This window comes from Onychostruthus taczanowskii, unplaced genomic scaffold, assembly GCF_017590055.1.
Source record: "Onychostruthus taczanowskii isolate IOZ18803 unplaced genomic scaffold, ASM1759005v1 scaffold56, whole genome shotgun sequence".
Taxonomy (NCBI): domain Eukaryota; kingdom Metazoa; phylum Chordata; class Aves; order Passeriformes; family Passeridae; genus Onychostruthus; species Onychostruthus taczanowskii.
The window spans coordinates 306,490-325,049 of NW_024503235.1; the positions used below are offsets into that span (position 1 = coordinate 306,490).

The following is an 18,560-nucleotide window of genomic DNA, read 5'->3' on the forward strand; positions in this document are numbered from 1 at the left end:
TGCAGAAATGTAACACATCATCAGTTTTATGGAGCCAGTTCTGGTTTCACTCCCAAGAAAAGCTCACCAGAATTTTACTTTTCTCTGCAGCAAGATCACTGTATTCCTTCTCGTTTTGTACAGTGCTACATTTTAGAAAATAAAGAAAATTATCTCAGTAGATTCACTTACACGTTCCATTTTCAGCTCCAAGTAAGCCAAGGCTCTACAAACATCCTGCAGTGATCTAGCTTTTAGGCAAGGAAACCTCGCTTTTAGGTAAGGAAATCTTGCTTTTCAGGTGTGAATTACAACAATTAATTATCTGAATGAAAACACAAAACACAGACATGCACAAAGGAAATGTTCTTAAACCACATGAGCTAAAGGCAAGAGAAATTAGAGAGCATCAAGAACAGTCCAAGCCAAACCGTATCCAGCTTTATTAAAGGTACTTTTCATGAACAATCATGGTCATTTAGGCAGGACATGGGCTACAATCCGCAACATTTTACAACAAGTGTCAAACTCCCCTCCCTTTGTGGACTACTGACATGGAGAAGTTGCTAAAAACCGTAAGAATCTTCAGCTTGCACCTGCAGAGGGCAAAGTTTAGAGTGAGGGTGGACACGCTCGCATCCGCGCGTTGTCTGACAACTCTGCACAAACCCACCCTGACTTTGAGAGCAAAACAAACTCGAGAGGCAGATTTCTGTATCTGAGGGTCCACAACGGAAAAGAGGAAGTGCAGCTCCTTTTTGAGCCAGTACATCCCAGACTGGCCACCAGAAATCCGGGTCATCTGACACTGGGATGTCCCAGAAGGGCAGTTCTGCTGTGGTTGGGAGGGACTGGGTGAGCAGGGGACACCAAAGGACAACTGGTGGCACTGGGATTTGGAGCAGGCAACAGCATCTTGGGAGCTTTGATGTTCACCTGGGCAGGACTGACAGGCAGCACGGGGGAATCCCTTCTTCCTCCCTGCAGGAAGGGCCCTTCTTCCAAAAACTGGGGGACTGGCAAAAGCTTTTCTTATTAAAATTTAGGTTTTGAGAAATAGACTAAATGACATTTGTCCCCATTGCCCCCCACCCCCCCAGAACACAACAATGAAGCGGTCTGTGTGCTAACAACATAGCTTAAAAAAAAGTAAACCAAAATTCTGCATTGTTATAAAACTTGATAAAAAATAGTATTTCAAACTGTACAGTCACCAGAAGTACACAGTTATCAAAAATTCACACGTTTTACTTGGCTTCACCAGCACCTTCAGCTTTCTGTGCCTGAAAAGGAAAAGAGGAACAAGTGAACACGTTGAAAAAATGGACACTCATTTTCCTACACAGCAAAACCCTGAGCAGAACAAATCCTGTCTGGGCTGCGCAGCTCTGATTCCTAATAAAATTAAACTGAACATCTGTTGCACCCTAAAACACAACTTATAAGTTTCTTTTTGAACTTCACAGAAGAACAGTAACTTCCATGTGGCAACATCCCCTGGCAAACAGACAATTTAACTCTTTACCAACACCCCCCTCCGTGCTGAGTGTCGCAAGCTGCCGCCACAAGCCAAGACCTGTCCTGGTCTGAGAGGGAAAGGAATCAATGCTGGTGCACCACAGGCTGCTGGGATACCTGGTCTGTTTTGGCATCTCCATTTTCTGCAGGGTTGTTTCCCTCCTTGCCAGCATCAGCTTTTCCTTTCTTCCCCTTGGGCACCTTCTCGCTCTTCTGTAAATGCAAGACAACATTTGCTGCCAGCTGCCAGGCACGAGGCACAGCCCCAGTGAGGGGTGCTGGCCCCAAAAGAGCACAGACACCACCAAGGTTTGCTGGGTAAGGGATTGACAGCCAGGGTGAAGCCTTCACTTGGGTATTTTTTATCAAATCCTGTAAAATCTGCAAGTGGTCAGTTCAGCTTCAGGCAGCGGCGCTGCAGCTCCGTCTCCTCACACACGGCTGCTCACCAGAGGTTTGTCAGATGTCAGGATTGCCAGGCAATGCCAGACCTCAGCACCCGTTCATTCATTCCCCTTTCCAAAGAGCCCGGACCCAACTCACCTTTGGAGCTGCTTTTTTAGGTTTGGGCTCTGGCTTGGGAGGAGCAGGCTTCTGCAGGGAGAGGAAAGCTGTGTCAGACACCCGTGGAATGGTCTGGCTTGGGAGCACCTCACAGCCCCCAGGGCCACCCCTGCCACGCAGGGACACCCTGCACTGTGCCAGGCTGCTCCAGCCCCTGCCAACCTGGCCTGGGCACTGCCAGGGATCCTCCACCCTCACAGCCAGGAATTCCTACCCAACTCCCCAGTCCTCTGGCAGTGGGAAGCCATTCCCCTTGTCCTGGCACTCCAAGCCCTTGTTCAAATCCTGCTCCAGGGAAACAAACCACTTTTTTTTTTTTTTATTTAAAGCATTCAGGCCAAATAGCTTAGCATTAGGAAAGCAAATAAAAACATTTGCAACTGCAGCAGCTATTTGGTTTGCCCATTATTTTACCACTCCCACAGCAGCACACAATGGGGCAGGTCCTTAGGGCAGGAACTCGGTTTTCACCTCCAGGGCTGACACACATTCACACACGCAGGGGTCACGGCTGCCACCTCTGCCCAGCAAGGGGATACTCACAGCAGATAACCTCGCTGATCTCCGCTGCGGCTGTAGGAAAAGGACAACGGTTCTATTGAAATGACACCAAACGTGAACTCTAAAAATCTCATAAACTTGCTCTCTTCCCAAACCCCCACAAATTATGTTTACATTCTTTAGTTTTTACAAGTTAAGGAGGTAGTTTCCCAGTTTCCCTTTTTCTGTGTTCTCAAGAAACATGAGGCTATGCTGTTGAAAATACTAATAGCTAATGATAGTTGAGTAGATTTTTCACGGTTAAAAGTAGATCTCTCATGGTTAAAAAACAGTTAAGACTTTGAAAAGTCAGAACCAATTGAGACCAACCCTCCCCCCTACTCCCCAGTTATTCCGACGCCGTTAAACCCCATCTTCCAACCGAAACACTTGATGATCCAACTTTCTCAAAACACCCAACTTCTTACCTCATCCTTAACTTTGGCCTTATCGCCCTTGGTCTCTCCTTCAGCCTGGGGACACGGACACAGGTTGTGAGGACAAGTGATGGGCAGGACCCGCAGCCACCGGCCGCTGTCCCGGGGGGACCATCCCCGTCCCGCCCGCGGCGGGCAGCGGCCCCTCCCCGGGGGCCGGGCGGGGGATGCCGGGGCACAGCCCCGCAGCGCAGGCGGGGTGGGCTCGGTGCCGGCCGGGGCTGCGGTGTGCGGGCTCGGTGCGGGGGCGCCGCCGCCCCCTCAGGGCGGGCCCCTCCCGTTTTGGCGGCAAAGCTCCGCCGCCGCTTCCCGCCCTTTCCCGCCCCGCACCGGCGCTCCCCTCCCCCCCACCTCCCTCCCTCCCCTCCCCTCACGCCGACCTCCCGCCAAAACCAACCGGTCCGGACCGGCGGGCAGCGCCGGCCCCTCCCGCACCGCGGCCCTCGCCGGTAACGGGCCCCGCGCCGCCCCCACCCCCGGTGAGGCCTCGCTCCTCCGTTACCGCCCCGAACGCGGGGGGGGGAGCGCGTAGTCCCGCCCCCCCTCCCGCAGGCGGCTCCGTGAGGGGGGAGCGGACACCGTGAGGGGGGAGAGGCCGGCGGGGGCGGGGGGCGGCAGCTGCACGTACCTTTCTCTTCGGCATGGCTCCGCGCGTGTGTGCGAGTGTGAGTGAGTGCGTGTGTGTGTGTGGGGGAGAGCGGAGCGCGCCGGGCGGCGTGAGGGGGCGGAGGGAGCGGCGGAGGGAGGCGGGGGTGCGGGAGCCGGGCGCGCTGCGGGCAGCGGTGCGGCGGAGCGGTGCGGCGGGGCTGCACCCGGCGGGCTGCGCTGGTCCCGACCCCACTAATTGGAATCGGGTGTTTATAAAGTTTTATATAGAGCCGGACGCGGCCCAACCGGTTCCAGCCGGATCCCCGCCGCCCCGCGCGCCCATTGGCCGGCGGGGGTCACGTGGGGTGGGGCCAAGGCGGGGAGGGAAGGAGGGGAAATGGGGGGGGAAAGGTGAAAATTCGGGATGTGAAAAACGGCTCCGGGGATAACGGGGTTGGTGGGGGGCGGGTGGGACGACGCCCGCACCCCGCGGCGATCCCGCGCGCAGGTGAGCGGAGCTGTTCGTTCAGCACCTCCGGCCCCGCGGGGCCCCCATCCCGGAGCGGCTCCCGGGGGAAGCGCGGGCGCCGCTTTTCCTGTAAAAACACCGCAGATGCGGCGAGCTGCAGCCCAAAAAGGGAGGCGGCAGTGCTGGAAGGAGAGAGGAAAACGTTAAAAAGCAATAAAATGACGTTAAATCAATTCACACAGGTGCCTGCTGACCCGGCAGTTGGGGACATTCCTCACACCTGGCACAGCCACGGCCCCCGCGCCAGAAATCCAGCTAAACGTCTCCATCACCCTTCACTGTGCCCTGAACTTTCCACTTCTCAGCCCAACCTCATTCAGAAAATCACCCCAAGGAACAGCCTTTCCCCCCGTCCCTGCACAGGTAAATTCAGGTTTTGCAGACCTCAGCTGCACATTTTTCCAGCCATGCTGATTTTTCCCATTTTCAACCCATATAAATTAATGATGGAGGTTCTGTTCTCACTGACAGGAGCCTGTGGCTCTAGTCCCACAGATTCACGGGAAAGATGCACTCCTGAAACTCTGGAGTTTGCCTGGGTAACTCATCTCCACCCTCCACCAAAGGAAGGCTCACAGGGGGAAATAACTAAAACTTGCATTTACTGAATGACTGATGCAGGTGAAATGCACAAAGCCAGGTAACAGGAACCTTTTGAAGGGCTCTTCCTCCTCCCCTGCTCCAGTGTTGCCTTTCATAAAATGGATTAAAACTTTCCATACAAGTATTTTATAAACCAGATCCTTCACTTACCTCCTGCAACAGGACCAGTACTTTGTGGAAAGCCACCACTGTGGTTTTTGTCACCTGCAGAGTCATAACACAATGGAATTTTTTTTTTTCTTAAGGCAAAAAAAGCATTTTTTGAGTAGAAGAGTCTCCCCATCAGCCTGGCAAAGCAGACTGGAGAGTTTCCATCTCATGGAGAGTACACTGTTTCCACAGTTTCCTGAAACATGGAGAAAATAAAATACAGCAAAAGAAGTTTAACACCAACAGCTCTCATCATCTCAGCACATTTTCAGCCAAATTCTCTTTGCTACTTACACAAGAGGTGGTACCTGCACACAGCTCCACTCGGGCAGGCTTTGGGGTATCAGCAAACTGCTCACACCACTGTAAAAATAACCTTCAAATCATTCCCAGGCTAGCAGGAACCACATGAGGAGTCTGCCACAGATTAAATATTACTGTATTAAACCTGGATTCCAGCTTCATCACACCTTAAAATAAGCAGCTCTACTTACTTTTAAACATTCAGGTTATTTTTTAAGTAACTTTGGTATGAATATACTTTATTCCCAGTTTGACTACACAGTTCTTCACAATCACAGGCCAAGTGCTCAGAGTGCAGCACTTACAAGGCTGTTAAATCTGCATTTTGTGGTTTTCACCTGGAGGTAAGAAGAAACACTTCAAAGCCAGCAACAGCTGGTACTGCCACACGTGTGTGTGCATCAAAAAAATCAAACATTTTCAGTTATTTTGATGGTGAGGACGGAAACCAGGAGGAAGGAGAGATGGAAACAGCCTTGGAAATCAGCTTGTCCATCTCCCTGCCAGTGGAAAAGTGAGAACAAGCAACACTCCACAGCTGCTCTGGCCACTCCCTTTAGCATCAGCCAAACTGCCCTTCTGAACCATTTTGGCTGGGGTCAGAGGCTGGTTTTGGCCATTGTATTCCTAAATTAAGCCCACCCTCATTCCCTGGAACTCCCTCAGAGGGTTTGGCATATGGTAGCCATCACCAGTGTTTAGCCAATTTCCTTCCTGAGAAGGTTCATTCCCAACCAATCCTTTTTTCCTGCCTGCTCAGAGCCTTTCCCAAGGTCAGTGTGGTCCAACACCAGCACCTTCTGCACCTGGGTTTTCCCCACATCCACTGCTCAAGAGAGATCTCAGGAGCTGCTGAAGCTTTGGAGCAGCTTTTTTTCTTTACAGCAAGGCTGGGAACCCTTCCTTTAGCTCTCTGGAGACCAGGAGTGGGTACATCCCAGCCAGCAGTCAGGTGGGGAAAAGACAAGCTGCTGTCAGCGAGCAGGCAGTGGGGAATGCCCCTGACACCAGGAACAATCCTCTCCCTGCAGAAAGCAGGGCTCTCTTGATGGGACAGCAGAGGACATCCCAACAGAACATTCCCTACTGCAAAGCCATGGGAAGAACCCGAGCCCAGACTGATTTAATGGGACTGAACTGGTCTGGCTGGGCCAGTTCAGGAGCAGTCAGAGAACTGGAGGAGGCTCACTGCAGTTAACTTCTTGTCACCAGAACACCCGGCCTGTCAAGGACCCAGCAGCAGAGACCCAGCAGGGTGCAGGGATCTGTCACCAGGGCAGGGAGGTGACACAGGACGGCACCACCTTCCTCAGCAGCATCCCAGGCCAGGAGAGTTCACAGCAGCCATCCCTGCTCCGGGCAGGGCCGGCAGGAGGGAGCTCCTGGAGCAGCCCTGGCTGCCACGGCAGGGCCCGGCGAGCCAGTCCCTGCGGGCAGCAGCTCTGCACGCCGTGTTCCCCAGAGCCCAGCACCTGTGTCACGCAGACACTGGGCACAGTCTCTCCAAGAAGTCTGCTCTCTTGTGCTCCAGGGCCTGCAGGAAGCCCTGGATCCTCTCCTCCCGCAGGGCCGTGCATTTCTGCAGCAGCGTGCGCCGGCGCCGCGAGTCTCCGTGGGTCACACAGCCCTCCTGCTGCAGCTTCTTGGTCACGTAAGCCTGGTCCCTCTCCATCTGCTGTCGCCTCCTCTCCTCCAGGTAGGAGTCTCTGGCCTTCTGGAGTGAAAAGCAGAGAGTGTTAGCACCTTACCAGGCCTCTGAGCCCACCTGGGGTACGGGGGGACAAACGGCCTCTGCCCGGCCGTGGATCTGCACGTTCACTCAAGGCTGCCTCTTCCACCTTGAGGCAGCCTGCTCAGAAAATACAGGGATAACCTCCTGGGCTTCCCCTCCAAGACACAGCTCTGCTCACAGCGTTAAATTCGAGTTAGAACAGGTAAAAGTCAGGACAGATTTGGGAAAACCCTCAGATACTGGAATCAGAGAGGAGCAGCTGCAGGAGAACTCCTGAACCCCAGACATGCACACTCTTATCCTCACCAGGGTTATCACAGAACTTTTGATGCTGAAAGGTTTTAGGGGATTCCAAACCATGACTTACAGGGCAATTCTTTGAGATGATCGAGTATTGAGCTAATCAGCTCTAAAACAAAAGCAGGAATAAGCTCAGCATTCCCAAATTTCTGTGATCTAAGGGTGAACTGGCTTGAGACACTGCAGGAGAAAGGCAAAGGCAGGAGCCATCCTTGTCTACCCTTCAAGTATTTGAAATATTTTGTTGTAGAACACCACTTTTAGATTTCTCCTTATTGCACACGTCCTGGCCTGCAGCTTCCAACAGCCAAAAAAACATCAGCAGGGAGGAATATTGAGGTTCTATTTTTAAATACTGTAAAACTGGTCACTGTGACATAAACTGACACACACACACTTGGGAAGTGCTGGTCTTTCAAACAAGCAAGAAGAATAATTACTCTAATGAGAGCCTGACTCACTCATCCCCACACTCTTCCTGAGCCCAAGGCAGCTATAGCTCTGGAAATTAGCTTTTGTTGTGCTGGCAATGTGAGCAGCAATATCCCCAGCAAACCCACTGAAGGGATGCTCTCCAGGGCTGACCTGCACTGCAAGGATCATCAGCCTGCTGAGCAGAAGACTTCCACCCTCAAAGTGCAATACTGTTTATTGCCCAGAAAAGACTCAGCTGGCCAGGGCAGGGGCAGGCTGGCCCTGCACTCCTTCCCAAGATCTACCAGCTACCAAAAGCAGGGTCCAGCTGGTGCTGGGACTCCATGGAGAGCAACAACCAGCTGGGAAATAAAATGGCAGCCACTAAAGTGATGCTGTTTGAGCTGATGGAAGCAGAATCTCTTTTGTCCACTACCTCCAAATCAAGGAGGGTTTCTGTACCTTGTCTCCCCTTCCATCCTGCTGCCCATCCACACCCCAAAAGCAGCAGCACACTCCCAAAGCAGACACAACTGCTGTAAAACATCATGGCTTCTCAGCAAGGCCCCCACAGTCCCACCATCCTCACTGACAGCAACCCTTCCACCAAGAGAATTTGCTTCATGACTTCTTTTGGATTTCAAGATCACCTATTTTAAATTTTAAAAGGCCCAGCTCCTAAACCTCAGCTCCTCTGAGGGAGAAGCCCTCCCTTTGCACAATTGTGAGGGTTCCCTGGGAAAAAAAGGGCAGGCTCAGACACTGCAAAGTGGCTCTTACAGGGAGAAAACTGACCAGAGAACAAATGTGGACAATGAGAAACCTTGATAATAGCATGGCATGAACACATCCAGCCACCAAGCAGAACTAGGAAAAGATGAGGATAGCTGGGAACAGAAGCTGCATTTGTTGCCTGTCAGAAACCAGCACCAGGAGCAAAGTCAGAACAGTGACCTTACTGTTCCAGACAGAGGCCAAGCTCATGGCAATGACAAACACTACTGCCTTTTTTGCTTCCCTCTTCATGCAGAAGGTGAACTGCCATTAGTTGTACTAATACAATGAATTGCTGGTAGGAAAAGGGCAGACTTGGGCCAGAAATAGGAACAAAAGAGGTTAAGGACATGGAGAGTTTGGATGCTGCCAGACTGGCTGCACTTGATTAAATTCAGCCATAACCACAACTGGCTATAATCTCTTTGACAACTCTCAGGGGTGAGCAAGGTCCCTGAAGGTAGAAAAGGGCAATATAATGCCTATTTTTAACAAGAGGACCCAAATAATTAAGGAACAGACACATTCAGCAGCGAGATGTGGTGGGGATGAAGAGCTGCCACACTGAGGCCCTTCTGCTGTCACTGCTGCCTCTGTGTCACCAGCTGCTGCCCCCCACATTCCTCCATCAAGAGTTTCAGCTCCCACACTTGTTTAGCTTAAAAATAGCCAAACTCCTATCTCACTACTGTACTGGCCAGCTGTATCAGAACCAGGTCAGGGAGAGCTCCCAGCAACAGATCTAAAAGGAGAGGAACAATGTCAGTGAGCAATAGGAACAATCCCTTCAGCAGGTACATCTGGACCCACCAGAAAGAGGACACTTGTGCACAGACTCACAGCCCAGGCTGCCTCATTTCAGCTCCCACAAAGGAAACTCCACACCCACTTGTTACAACCCTAAAAACAATAGTGGATTTAGAGGAAGAGCTTGTGAGTACTCTGCTTGCTCCAGTGTGAGAGCAGATTTCACCCTGTGGCAGACCAGCAGTGCTCACAGGGTGTGTGAGCCCTGGGACAGATGCTCCAGCTGTGGAAGGAGCAATGAGTAACACAGACAGTGCTGACTTTGGATATTTTGGGTCTTGCTGAAAGTAGAGGAGTCTGGCCACACACCAAGACATTGTAACAAGCCACAGGGGTACAAAGAGGAGCAACACATGAGCTGAAACAAGATCTTAACCTACAACCACTGCTCCCACTTTGCAGCCTCTCACCTGATCTCCAGCTGCTCTGCAGGTGGCACATGGGGTTGGGTTTTCCACTTCCCCGAGGCTCCCTTACCTGTAAAGCACTGTAGTTCATCTGGAACTGAAGGATAGCTTCACACAAGTTCCAAAAGGAATATTCTGGCCACAAGACTGATTGAAACACCAGGCATGAATGGGATGTCTGCAGAAAGCAAGATCACCACCAATTTAATCACTGAGAAAAGGTTATTAAGATGCAACTCTGTTGGGCAAACGATGCCACTTTCCCCACAAAGGTTTTACCTAGGCTGTGTTATCAGATTCTACTTAAAGTGAGGGAAAAACCAGCTAGGAGAGTCTGAAATTGCACAATGTAGAGCCTTTCTAATTCGTTTTCAATGCTGGGACACCAGTCATCCACTCATGCAAAGGCATCAGCAGAATCCTTTCTAATGCTGTGTTGGTCTTCAGAGAGGTATTTTTAATAGCTTAAGCATCACAGACTTATAAAAACCTAAAATAGCAACACTGGAGTACCAAAGGCTAAGGGAATAACAGTTGAACTGAGGATCAGGACATGACATTTAAGCCATTCTTCAAATGACATCTCATGATATTCCTTACTGCCCACTCGTGGCATTTAAACTGCTTAATGAAGCCAAGAGTTGTGGTGCACTGAAGAGATCCTTGAGCTGGATGATGAAAGATTTCGAGTCAAAACCTATTTTTGCCACCAAGTTCCCACAGTTTAAGGTAAATATGTTCCTATGATGACTGCTAAAACAATCCAACACTTAACAGGACTCCTCTACCACTGAGAGGAGCAAGCAAAGTGTTATTTCACAGCATCAACACCACCCAGGGTATAGGTGTGCCCAAAAATAGGGGGAGGAGAGGGGATGCCTTGGTAGGTAAGCACAGCTCAGGCCAGACAACTTCTGAGAACTTGCCAATTAAATAATTTAGAATGGGAATAATTTGATGTGGTTGCCTAAAGGCAAGTGGGTTTTGGCTCCAAACTGTACATGTAAAATAACACGTGAGCTTCAGCTGAAACAACGCCACTCAAATGTTGTCTACAAACAAGAAATTATCTGAAGGTGGGGAGAGGAGCCAAGGGATGAGAATTCAGGATTTTAGGCAAACACAGATCTGCCAGAAATGGATTGATCTGAGGTGCCCCAGCGCTCACTCCATCCTGAAGCTACCTGACCCCAGCAGGAGGAGATTCAGAGCCCTCACCCCTGCTTGCTCCTGCAGTCAGTGGAACACCAGCACTCTCTGAGGCAAAGATGGACAATCCCAAGGAGAGAACAGAGACTTTACCTGCCAGAGCAAGAAGTCACTGAGGCGAACCTCTCCCGAGGTCCTTATCAGCAGGTCTGGGTCGGGGGAGTTGTTGGTGTACAGACATTTATCCAGCAGTGATTCAGACACGTCACTGAAAGAGACACAGTTTATCAGACACCCTTCCCACCTGATGGATGTGCCACAAACCAGAGTTGAGGGGTTTTATGCAAACTCAGGGCTGCAAATTAAAACTGGGTGGTGGAGCTGAAGCACAGGCAGCTCAACTTGCTTCTTTTAGACACTGCTGTCTGCTCCACAGGCTATTCTAAATGCTGTTCCAGCCCCCAGAGCATCCCACTCCATGCTCTTTGAAACATAACACAGTGGTGGAAGCAGACTGTGAGGGCTTCCATCTGGAGCAGGGAGCAGAGTGTAACTATTCCTTCTCCTTCAGGGTGGAGGAACAGTGCAGCATTCATGATTCATCTGTTGTTTGACCTCACAGCTAAGACTGTCAGCCAAGCAGCCAATTGTTGTGGCATAAAATCTGCCTTCACATTTAAACTAACTTAAGACACAGACCTAATTTCTCTTCTGTCTTGCTTGTGTATCTATCACCATGGTAACTGAAATAATAAAAGCCAAACATTGCATAGTAACTTTAAGTCATTTGTTCCAGTCACAGTGGTTTAATGAGATCTATTTCAAAGCCACTTGGCTTCTGAGAGGTTCCTCATGCAGTGTGAGTGGTAAGACAGGCAGGATTCACCCAAAAGCCTCACACAGAAAACCAAGAGTTACCTGGGCTCCAGCAGTCCTTGCTCCACCCCCCAGGCCATCTCCCTGACAGCATTGCTGATCTCATGTCTCGACGTGTAAGCAAAGCAGACGTTCAGAAAGCACCTGCACAGAGGAAAAGCTGTGAGAGGCTCATCCTGGGAAGGCCCAGCAGATGACAGCGATGTGTGCTTGTAGGACCAGGAAGAAAAAAGAGGTGTAGCATGTCTGACAAGTCCCAGCCCTCAGGAAGAGGAGGAAGACGTGAGGTCACTCACTTGTTGTAGTTCCTGGTTGCCAGCACAGCTTGGGCAATCAGCTCCTGGATATCCACGGGCAGGAGGGGCAGATCCCCGAGGACACGGATGCACACCCCGTGCTTCTTCAGGTTCTCCCTGCACCCAGCCACAGTGGGGAGCACAGAAAACACATCAGTCTCTACTGCACCAGTGCCAACATCCACCCACAGCTCCAGCAAAGCCGGGAACTGGAGAAAGGCAAAACCACCAAATGGTTTCCAGGTGTGCCGAAGTGGCTGAGGTTTGATCATCCCAAACCATTCCACAAAGGCACAGTGATCATTCCCCACGCCAGCTCCTGAGCTACAGACATAACCAAAGGACCAGGACATGATCACAGATTAGGCATCCCTACCTGTGGAGGCTTAGAGTACAACCATAGGCTCTGGGCACTTCTAACTAACCAAAAATTAAGACAGAGCTTTGATATTTCATGAAAACAACATCTGGCACTCTGTGTTTCTGACTGTGCTGTGTTTATCTGAAAGCTGTCCTCGTCCCCATGGTTTGGATGGCACAGTTGCCCCAAATCTGATATGCAGGGGGAGTGTTTATGCACAGAGCTGTGCAGCCCACCCAGGCAGGCAGTGCCTGACTGCAGGTGGGGAAGGCTCTCCTCATGAATCCATTCTCACAGCTTGGAACATCCCTGCAATCTGTTGTGTCCTGCCCCAGCTCCACCCGTGGGGGGCTCTTACTGCTCCTCCAGGAGGCGGCTGAACTTCTGCCTGGCCAGGTCCATGAGCCCATCCACCTCCTCCTTGGAGCGTTTGAAGTTCTCAATGCTGAAGGCATAAACTGTCACCTCCCGAATGCCCAGGTTCAAGCACCACCGCAGTGTCTGCAAGAAGACAAAATGTAACAATCAGGCCAGCAAGACACAAGTTCTCCATGTGAAACATTCCTGTGGTCTCCCACCAGGCCAGGACTGGATCAAAAGAAATGATTATCAAAAATATGGGACACCTAGATGTGAATTACAGATTCATTTTAAAGAACAGGAGGAAAATATCACTACCTGAGGATGAGAATCCATCACAGGGAACTCATCCAGCCAGGAAAAGCACCACTGGTTTATAAATTATATCATACTGCACTTTTCAAAACATTTTCAGAGAAAGCCACCTGTTCCAGAGAAATAAAAGCCTTGGGATCTGTAAGGCAGATATTTTGAGTGCAAAACAGAAGGAAAAACAGAGAATAGAATGACTCTGCAAGATAACACAGAGAGGGAGGAGCTGAAGTTGTGAATCCTGACGACGAACAGCAGCTCCAAGCACAGCAAGAGTGAAGAGAAGGAACACAGGACACCAGTCCAGCAGCAAACCCAGCTCAAACTTCCACCACACAAAGGCAGAACACATCCTCCCCACCTGTGCCAGCTTATCAAAGCCTTGGGAATGTCCCTGCTGCCTCTCCACGTGACACTTCTGGGCGTAGCGGCGATTGCCATCCATGATAAAGGCAACGTGCTTGGGCATTGGACCTGCCTGGAAACAGGGAAAAGCACAGGAGAGCAGCAGTGAGCAGGGCTGTCCCCTGTGTCCCCCCAGCCCTGTGTGCTCCCAGGGGTGCAGTGCTGTCTCCCTGCAGCTGCAATGAGCAGGGTGCTCGTTTCCTCCTTGCCAAGCCCGGTTTGGGGTCTCCAAAGAAACAGCTCAGTGCTGACAAATGTCTGAACTGAAAAGCAGCTCTGCCCTCCCCCTTTCCCTCAGGACAGAGCTGCAGTGCTCAGGAGCTCAGTGCTGCCACAGCTGCAGCCAGGGAGGGGGGCACACAGGGGTAATGATGCATTTTTGATTTCAGACCTCAAGGGCCTTTCCACAGAAAGTTACCTTCAGAGAACACAAGGAAAGGCCATAAGACAAACAAATTCCCCCCACAAAGAGGAGTGCTCCTTTTCCAGTGCTCCTTTCCACTGACCTCACCAGGGCAGCACCACCAGTCTCGAGCCTGAGCAAGGAGAGAATTTTCCTGGAACTGGTGAGCTTTTGTTCCAATACTCAGTTTCCTTCCTTCAACCCCCAGCGTGAGGATCTCTCTCCTGTCCCCGCTTCCCATGCCCTGCCTGCCTCAGCCAGGGCACAGATCCTTTTTGGCAAGCACTGCCTGCTCCTTTGCAAGGCTAAGCCCAAGCAATCTCCCACCCTGGGATGGAGTTTAGGGATGCACATCCAGTGCCAGCACTAAAGGCAGCCTTGCCAACAACGCTCCCTTTCCAGAGCACTGCAGCCACAGAGACAGTTCCACCCCGAAGAACCTGCCAGTTCCTCACCACAAAACCCACCCAAATGCATCCCTTACCTTAATGATGTTGGCACAGAACCTCTCTATGATGGTCAGCTCGCCCTCTCTGATCCACGACATTTTTTACTGAGAGCTCCTTTCCTTTATCAAAGGGAAATTGAAAATAAAGGGGTTAGAGATGATTGTTTGAGCCCAAAGCAAACAAACCCCCTGGGAAAAATGAGCTCTGACTTGCTTCTCTGGAGCCCTTTACACTGTCTGTGCGAGTCCTTTGATAAGCAGGTCCAGAAACAGGCTCTGGAATTTTCCAGCTGTGTCATCAGAGTGGAGCCTGCAGCAGCCGGTGCAGGGAAAACCATCCCCGAGTCCTGCAGCCTGCAGGACTGGTTCGTGCAGACCCACCCCAGCACAAACAGCCCCGACCCAACCGCCTGGACTCCATCCCAGCATCCAGGGCAGCAGCAGATCGAGTCACGCTCATCAGCTCCTTCTCCGTGTGGGCTTTCTCGGCCTGCTCCCTCAGGAAGGGATCCCTACCCACAGCCTCAAACACCAGCGCAAGGAACTGCCGGACCTCGGGCTGCTCCTAAAGCTCTTCGCAGGGCTAGGCTGAGCACACCCAGCGCCTGCTAATGGCCGGCTAACGGCGGCCGACCGTTCCGGCGCGGTCTGACCCCGGGCTGCCGAGGAACGCCCTTCACCGGGGGCTGCCCGTGCCCGCTGCCCGGGAGCTGCAGCCTCCGGGACCCCGGGGGAGCGAGCGGAGCCGGCCGAGAGCGGGGCGCACACCCAGACCCGGCGGGTGCCTCCGCTCCCGGGAGCCGCCCGGGCCCTCCCGGGCGAGAAGCGTCCCTCAGGCCTCCGCCGGCTCCGTGAGGGGAGGGACGCGGCCGCCGGCGGGAGAGACACGGTGGAAGGAGACACAGCCCGCCCCCGCCGTGCCCGCACCGCCCCCGCCGTGCCCGCTAAGCCCCGGTAAACTCCGGTAAGCTCCGCTCAGCCCCGGCTCTCCCCCGGTCCCTCCCGGTACCTGCCCCGGCGGCGCCGCCTCAGCCTCCGCCGGAGGGTGACGTGCCCTTCCGCTTACGTCACACGGCGGCGCGCGGGGCCGCGCGTGCGCGGGGATGGAGGCGCCCTGAGGGGAGGGGAAGATGGCGGGTGGGGGGGGAGCTGTGAGGGGAGGGATGGCGGTGAGGGACAGGACACGGGAAATGGCTTCAGAGGGACAGAGGGAAACTGGCAGGAAGTTCTCCCTTTGTGAGCGTGGGGAGGCACAGGGTGCCCAGAGAAGCTGTGGGTTCCCCTGGATCCCTGGAAGTGTCCCAGGTCAGGCTGGACGTGGGGGCTTGGAGCAGCCTGGGATAGGGGACATGTCCCTGCCATGGCAGGGGTGGGATTATCGGGTGGGATTATTAATGTCCCTTCCACCCAAAGCGGTCTGTGTTTCCGTGACAGGGCTGGGACACTTTTGGGGGGCTGCAGGGGAGGTGGATCCCAGCACCATCCCCTGCCCTGGGACCCCCATTTGGGGTCTGGGCTCCTCAACCCCAGGAGAGAAAAACAAAAGTAACCACACAGAGAACATCACCAGCAGCCATTGCCCATGGTCTTTATTATTTATTTTTTTCCAGAAAAGAAAAAAACCACCCACATTTTACATAGTTGGTACAAAAACAAAAACACAATGAGCAGAAGGGGGGAAACCTGCAGCAGCAGGAACCGAGGATGTCGCTGCAGGGACTCCGGCAGGAAATGTCTTTGGGAAGTGTGAGTAACTGCTCAGGGGTCACCCTGAGCCCCCCACACACACAGCACCCCACATCCCCTCCCTCCCACCCCATAAAATTCCCGGGTTTGACACCAACGCTTTGGTTGCTAGCAGTAAACATGGATTACATTCTTCCGTCTCCTCGTGGACATTTTTTGGGACTCAAGGCTCTGGCCCCAGGGCAGACACCCCCTTGTGAGGGACATCTTTGTTTTGTTCCTCATACATTCAAACAGTCCCGTGTCACAGCAGGACCCTGAGCGTGCCCCATCCTCCCTGTCCCCTCATGCATAGTGCCCCTGGGCAGGGTGGGCCGTGATGCAGCAATTTAGTTAATTATTGTCAGCAGAAGGGAAGAGCCACAATGGCCAACACAAGGAGATGCGAATCAATCCCATCTCCTCCAGCGTGGCTTCCCAGCACAGATTAAAATCCCTGTTTTCTTAGATCCCAGCACCCCGGGGAAAACCTGAGTGATTCCCTGTTTGCTTTGCCCAGGGCAGGGATGGTTACAGAGCTCCCACCTGGCAGCTCTGTGTGGGAGAGCAGATCCATCTCCCTGCTCCATAACCTATTAGATGCTTTGGATATTTTAATTCTTTTTTCCTTTTTTTCTTTTTTTTTTTTTTCTTTTCCTCTTATTTTTGTAAACAATAATCAAGGAGAATACTGAGAGAAAGTGGGAAGGTTTACAGAGGTATTTACACACACTAGACACCTGACAGAGAAATCACCAAACCATTAAAGTGGGAGCAGGGGGGGATGGTCCTACAGAATCCTTGAGGATAGACAGGAATGAGTGGGACAGGTACAGGGATTGGGGGGCAGATACAGGGGGGTGAGGAGGGGGCAGGTACAGGGATGAGGGGGCAGACACAGGGATGAGGGGGGCAGCTACAGGGATTGGGGGGCAGATACAGGGACAAGGGGGCAGACACAGGGACAAGGGGGCGGACACAGGGATGAGGGGCCAGATAGAGGAGTTGGGGGGACAGATACAGAAATGAGGGGGTAGATACAGGGACAAGGGGTGCAGATACAGGAATTGGGGGGCAGGTACAGGGATTTGGGGCAGACACAGAGATTGGGGGCAGACACAAGGATGAGGGGGCAGATACAGGGATTTGGGGGGCAGACACAAGGATGAGGGGACAGGTACAGGGATTTGGGGCAGGTACAGGGATGAGGGGGCAGGTACAGGAATTTGGGGCAGGTACAGGGATGAGGGGGCAGACACAGGGACAAGGGGGCTGCAGTTTCCCTGGCACAGCCGAGGTGCTGGGGGGAGGCCCAGAGCCACCCCCCAAGGCTCTATTGCATTTACCCCGTCAGACTAAAGCTGTTTTCCTGAAGCAGTTTTGTACAGATCCCGTTGCTAGTCAAAAAATAAAAGTCCTTCCCCCCTCTCCCAAGAAGAGACCACCACCTCACCCTAAACTACTGGAGCAGGGCAGGGAGCTGCTGGGGGCTGCTCTCCATCCCCCTCAATGCCCACGTGCTGGGGGTCTCTGGGCTCCAGCAGCCTCAGCGAACCCCCCAGAGCCCCCCATCCCTGGGGATGGAGTGGGTGCTCCTGTCTGACCCAGCCCTGCCCCACAGCTAAACCTACTGCTACTAAAATCCAGCAGAAAACGTGCCCAGAGCTGGACACCAGCATGGCCACCCTCCCTGGGAAGGCTCCAGCCACCCCCTGGGCTGCAGGAGGAGTGTTCACTCCCCAGAACCTGGGATCCAGACATTCTCTGGGATCCAGAGATTCTCCTGGCCATGGTGAGTCAGCATTTAGGGAATCCAGGAAGGAGAAAAGGATGGAGCAGCTGCACCTCCCCTGTCCTGGGAGGCCATGGACAGCCAGCCCCGGGCTCGAGGGAGAGGAGGGGCAGGGACTGAGGGTAACCCTGTGTCCCAGCACTCCCTGGTCACTGTCTGCTCCTCCTCTGCCCCCTGCATGGGGCTGGGACCCCCATCCTGACCCACCAGCCTGCTGGGAGCCTGTGTGACACCCCAGCCCAAGGGCAGCAGAGGACTTGGGCACGGGGTGCACTGGAGTGTTCCCATCAGCTGGAGAGTCAGCAGGGGAGAGAAACAGAGGACAGGCCTCAGAAGCCACCAGGCTGGCAGAAATTCAGGGGCTGGGAGCTGACACAGGCTCTAGCACCTCTTCCCTGCCCGTGGCACTGCCTGGCTTCTCCATCCCCACACACAGATCCACAGACCCAAATCCTCCGTCAGTGCATGGGGAAGGGAAAGAGACCACCACAACACAGTTAAAAAGAAAACAAATCCCAAACATACCAAAAAACACATTTGAAAAGCTCGACAACACATCAGCCCACCTAGCAAACATCCAGTGAGGTAGATCTACACTTCCAATGCAAACTTCATCATTTCTTTGTGCTGTTAGAAAAAACCCTCCTCTCTGTCCAGCACTGGGCTACAGAGGCATTTTATCCCTGAGATTGCTCGAATACCTGAGAATAAATTGCAGGAATTATGTCCTTTCTCTCCTTTTTTTTTTTTTTTTCTTTTTTTTTTTTCCTTTTCTTTTCTTAAAGATT

General features: G+C 52.6%; 2 protein-coding genes across 3 annotated transcripts; both read right to left on the bottom strand.

Moving 5' to 3' along the window:
• Positions 1 to 398: 398 nt before the first annotated feature.
• On the bottom strand, positions 399 to 4,339 carry HMGN2 (high mobility group nucleosomal binding domain 2). Of its 2 annotated transcripts, none has more exons than XM_041417729.1 (6): positions 3,667 to 4,339; positions 3,030 to 3,074; positions 2,605 to 2,634; positions 2,041 to 2,091; positions 1,615 to 1,710; positions 399 to 1,262 (listed from the first exon to the last, which is right to left on the bottom strand). In XM_041417729.1, exons 1-6 carry the CDS (start codon positions 3,679 to 3,681, stop codon positions 1,227 to 1,229), a joined length of 273 nt encoding a protein of 90 aa, XP_041273663.1. In that variant the 5' UTR covers positions 3,682 to 4,339; the 3' UTR covers positions 399 to 1,226. The 2 variants fall into 2 exon arrangements, with proteins under 2 accessions (XP_041273663.1, XP_041273662.1); XM_041417728.1 differs by having other exon boundaries at positions 3,436 to 4,339.
• A 1,094-nt stretch (positions 4,340 to 5,433) lies between these two features.
• On the bottom strand, positions 5,434 to 15,322 carry DHDDS (dehydrodolichyl diphosphate synthase subunit). The gene is made up of 9 exons (XM_041417720.1): positions 15,265 to 15,322; positions 14,292 to 14,375; positions 13,361 to 13,477; positions 12,686 to 12,828; positions 11,967 to 12,083; positions 11,713 to 11,814; positions 10,948 to 11,062; positions 9,716 to 9,823; positions 5,434 to 6,925 (listed from the first exon to the last, which is right to left on the bottom strand). Exons 2-9 carry the CDS (start codon positions 14,352 to 14,354, stop codon positions 6,689 to 6,691), a joined length of 1,002 nt encoding a protein of 333 aa, XP_041273654.1. The 5' UTR covers positions 14,355 to 14,375; positions 15,265 to 15,322; the 3' UTR covers positions 5,434 to 6,688.
• Between the last annotated feature and the right edge of the window lie 3,238 nt (positions 15,323 to 18,560).